Source organism: Arachis ipaensis, chromosome B07 (assembly GCF_000816755.2).
Source record: "Arachis ipaensis cultivar K30076 chromosome B07, Araip1.1, whole genome shotgun sequence".
Lineage (NCBI taxonomy): Eukaryota > Viridiplantae > Streptophyta > Magnoliopsida > Fabales > Fabaceae > Arachis > Arachis ipaensis.
In genome coordinates, this window is record NC_029791.2 from 123,290,743 (window position 1) to 123,294,529 (window position 3,787).

General features: G+C 26.1%; 1 protein-coding gene across 4 annotated transcripts in view; it reads right to left on the reverse strand.

Moving 5' to 3' along the window:
- The window catches only part of LOC107607917 (rhamnogalacturonate lyase-like), a 23,467-nt gene continuing 20,141 nt past the window's right edge, over positions 462–3,787 (reverse strand). For 2 of the 4 annotated variants that reach the window (XM_021106521.1, XM_016309812.2), the window contains 4 exons: positions 3,415–3,571; positions 2,344–2,460; positions 1,611–1,737; positions 463–865 (listed from right to left, as the gene is read on the reverse strand). In XM_021106521.1, coding sequence (XP_020962180.1) covers positions 587–865; positions 1,611–1,737; positions 2,344–2,460; positions 3,415–3,571 — 680 coding nt within the window. In that variant the 3' untranslated portion in view covers positions 463–586. Of the gene's footprint in view, positions 866–1,610; positions 1,738–2,343; positions 2,461–3,414; positions 3,572–3,787 lie in introns of all 4 variants that reach the window. The other 2 variants (XM_021106520.1, XM_021106522.1) reach the window with 2 other exon arrangements.

The window sequence follows — 3,787 nt, forward strand, 5'->3', positions numbered from 1 at the left end:
TATTCTTGTCAATAATTTTCAGGATACCTCTAATTTTGTTGATCCTTTGGTGCTGAAAATTTAGGACATCGTGTCTTAAAAATGGCCTATTGACTTCCGGTTGATGTTAAGAGATGCAAACAAAATGGCGGATATAATGGTAAAGACGGCAATGAGGATTCATACTCACCAAATAGAGCTTTGGTTGCCTTGAAAGGAACTTGAAAATAACATTAACGAAATTGTCCTACTTCTTAAGCAGTTTGATGTTTTTTATTTTTGTTTCTTTCTTATTTATTTCTTTTGTTACTTTCTAGTAAAAAAAAAAAAATACGTTTACATAATTTCACCTAAATCAAATTAGTTTTTATTGTCAGGTCAAAAATAATAATAGTAAAGTTAGAAATAAGATAGTAGCATTCCATAACTTAAAGCAGCAATTACTGTACACGATGATTTTTCTTTCTATGATTTCTTGAAGAGAACTCAGAATTTTAGTTGAGCAATCAAATCTCATAGACTCATAAAGATTCGTCTTTTTTTTTTTAATTCATATTGGATAAATAAATAAATAATCTATATCAGATTTTTTTTTCTATGAATATTCTTAATTTGGAAGAATATTTAATTTTGGTGTGAAATTTGTGTGATGGGGTGGTGCTTCTAGACGAATATAATCATACAAAATTCCTTGAAATGGACTTGTATTATTGGGTTGTGAAAAAAAGATTGAATTATTTCCCTGTGCAAGAAGAGTGCCTTTTATATCAACGTTGAAAAGCCAATAGAACCCATGAATTCCATGTCTAGCTATGGTGTTTTCTGATCCAATAACTCCACTTGTAAATAATGGTGGATTTGCTTCTGATGAATTCTTCACCCGAATCTAGCTCATTACATAAAAGCAAAAAAAATAAAATAAATAATAATATATAATCCAAAAGTACTTAATAAGTATTAATTCAATATAAAAGTATTAATAAGTATTAATTCAATATGCCAATGAATTATAGCTTAAATAGCATAGTTTTCCCATACTCAATTAAGAGGTTGCGGGTTCGAGTCTCCTATCTTTGATAAAAAAAAAAGTATTAATTCAATATGTTCATTACACATCATTAAGCATGCATAGTTATTATTTTAACAGGGTCCAACAGTCCGGCCCGTTGGGTCGAACCGAATTTAGTTACTATAATTTTGTTTTGGTTTAATTATTTTGTAAGTTTTATAGTTTTAGTTTTATCAAATTTTTAATTAGATATTTATATTTTAAAAGTTTAATTTGTAATTAAATTCTTATTAACAGAATAATTAATCTTTTTGTTTTTTATGTAATTGTGTAACTTTTACACAAATAATTGATCACATGTTATTATTGTTTATAAATTAATTTTTTTTTCGTTATAAACGTTATTAGCCTTAAATAATTTTATTTACAAATTTAAATTAGTAAGTAGGGTTATATGATTAATTTTATGTTTGATATACAAGACTTCTAAAATTGTAAAGAATACATCAATTAAACAAACTGAAACATATTTTTGTTTTATTCATTATTACTTAGCTAACATGTTAATATAAAGTTAGATATCCATATTTTAATATGAATGAAAAGTTGAAAACTTTTATACCTGTAACTCGGCATAATGTACAGAGGCCAGAGCCACTCGCAATTTGTAAGTTCCATTGGCATTCACATTTTCCAAATTGAAATTAATTTGCCAAGTGGTTGCTTGGTATGTCTTATTCTCCTTCTTCCTAACAAACATCAAAAGGAAATAATTATAATTATATTTATAAATGAGACTATAATCACATGAAACCTATTTCAAAATAAAAACTTATTCTCAAATTGACATTAAATACATCAAAGAAATTTAAAAAATTTATTATTATATTTTTAAAATATATTCTTAAAACACAAATTAGTTAAATCTTAACAATAATTAGGTTTAATTATTCTGTTGGTCCCTATAGTTTCACAAAGTTTTTAATTAGGTCCCTATACTTTTTTTCTTTTTAATTGGGTTCTGCACCAATTTTTTTTTTTCAATTAGGTCCCTTTTAATAGTAATTGGCTTCATTATATAGGGACCCAACTAAAAAAAAATTAGTGCAGGGACTCAAATAAAAGAAAAAAAAAGTGTAGGGACTCAATTGAAAAAAAATTAGTGTAGGGACCTAATTAAAAGAAAAAAATGTATAGGGATCTAATTGAAAATTTTGCGAAACTATAGGGACCAACAGAGTAATTAAACCCAATAATTTTATATGAAAATATAATCACATGAAACATATTTGAAAATAAAATCTTATCCTCAAATTGAGATTGGCAAAATAAAAGACATGAAAAATAAAACAAACCTGTTAACCTGAGCAAAGAACCAATCTTTTGTATAGTCACTTGTGCCAACATTGTATACTAAGTCTTCTTTTGGATACAAATCAGCATATCTCTCCCACAAACCATATTGCCTATACCTGCTACCCAATCAATTATTAGAATTTCATGTTAATCAACTCTTGTTTACACACTTTTTAAATTCAAATGTAGATATAATAAAAGAGTTTAATTTTAATACACTGATAGTATAAAGTATTTTATATTATAGTTCAATTATATCTATTTTTTGAATAATTATTCACTGATCGACTCAAAAGAATTATTTTTGACAACATATTGTTATTAGATGTATATATAAAACTATTTTTATATTGATAGTGTATCAAAAATTAAATATTATAATAAATTAGTAAAAATCAAGTAGAGTGAGTTTATAGTTTATTGGTTAAATTACACAGTTGGTCCCTATACTTTTAGTGAAATTGCAAATTGGTCCTTACACTTTAAAAGTTTGTAATTGAGTCCCTAAAAAGAATTAAAATTTGTAATTTAGTCCCTGCCGGTCAAAAAGTGTTGATTTAACAGAATATTCTCAGAATATACTGAGAATATTCTGTTAAAATAGAGAATATACTAAGAATATTCTGTTAAATCAAACACTTTTTAAACGATGGGGACTAAATTGCAAATTTTAATTCTCTTTAGGGACCCAATTACAAACTTTTAAAGTGTAGGGACTAATTTATAATTTTATTGAAAGTGTAGAGACCAATTATGTAATTTAACCTAGTTTATTCAACCTAGTAGTGATAAAATACAAATTAAAAAAAATACTTTTTTTAGATGTACAAATATTTTTTTTTAATTGTCACTATTAAAAGTTTAGTATATTCTAAAATTAGCTATTGATATAACAATACACTGAACTAGTGAATTTTAAAAGGATGGATAAAAAGCAAAAAGTAAAATATACTAATTACATTATTTGTCTAAAATAGTACTAGTATTAAATTTAAAAGGTTATACAAAGGGATTATAATATTATATTGCATGCCAATTATGAGAAATTAAAGAAGAATATATGAACAAACCTATCTGTATGGTTGACATAAATTCTGTTAATGTATTTGGGGTTAGGATCAGGAACATAGAACTCAGCAGCAGAACGATCAGGTATACCTATTTCCCACAAAGTAGCACCTTCTCTTGGTGCCTCATAAACAATTTCACCCACATTAACTTCACTCCCTGTGTTCACACATTTGCATCCCCAGGTTAAAATAATAGTTTAGAGAACAATAAATAATTAATTTCTTGAAGGATTTTGTAGTAAATTTATGTTTTTTCTTTAAAATAAGTAAGTTGTTTCGGCCAATGAGTTATAGTTCAAATGACATAGTCTCCCTATACTCATTTAAGAGGTTGCGGGTTCGAGTCTCCTATCTTTGGTAAAAAAAAAAAAAA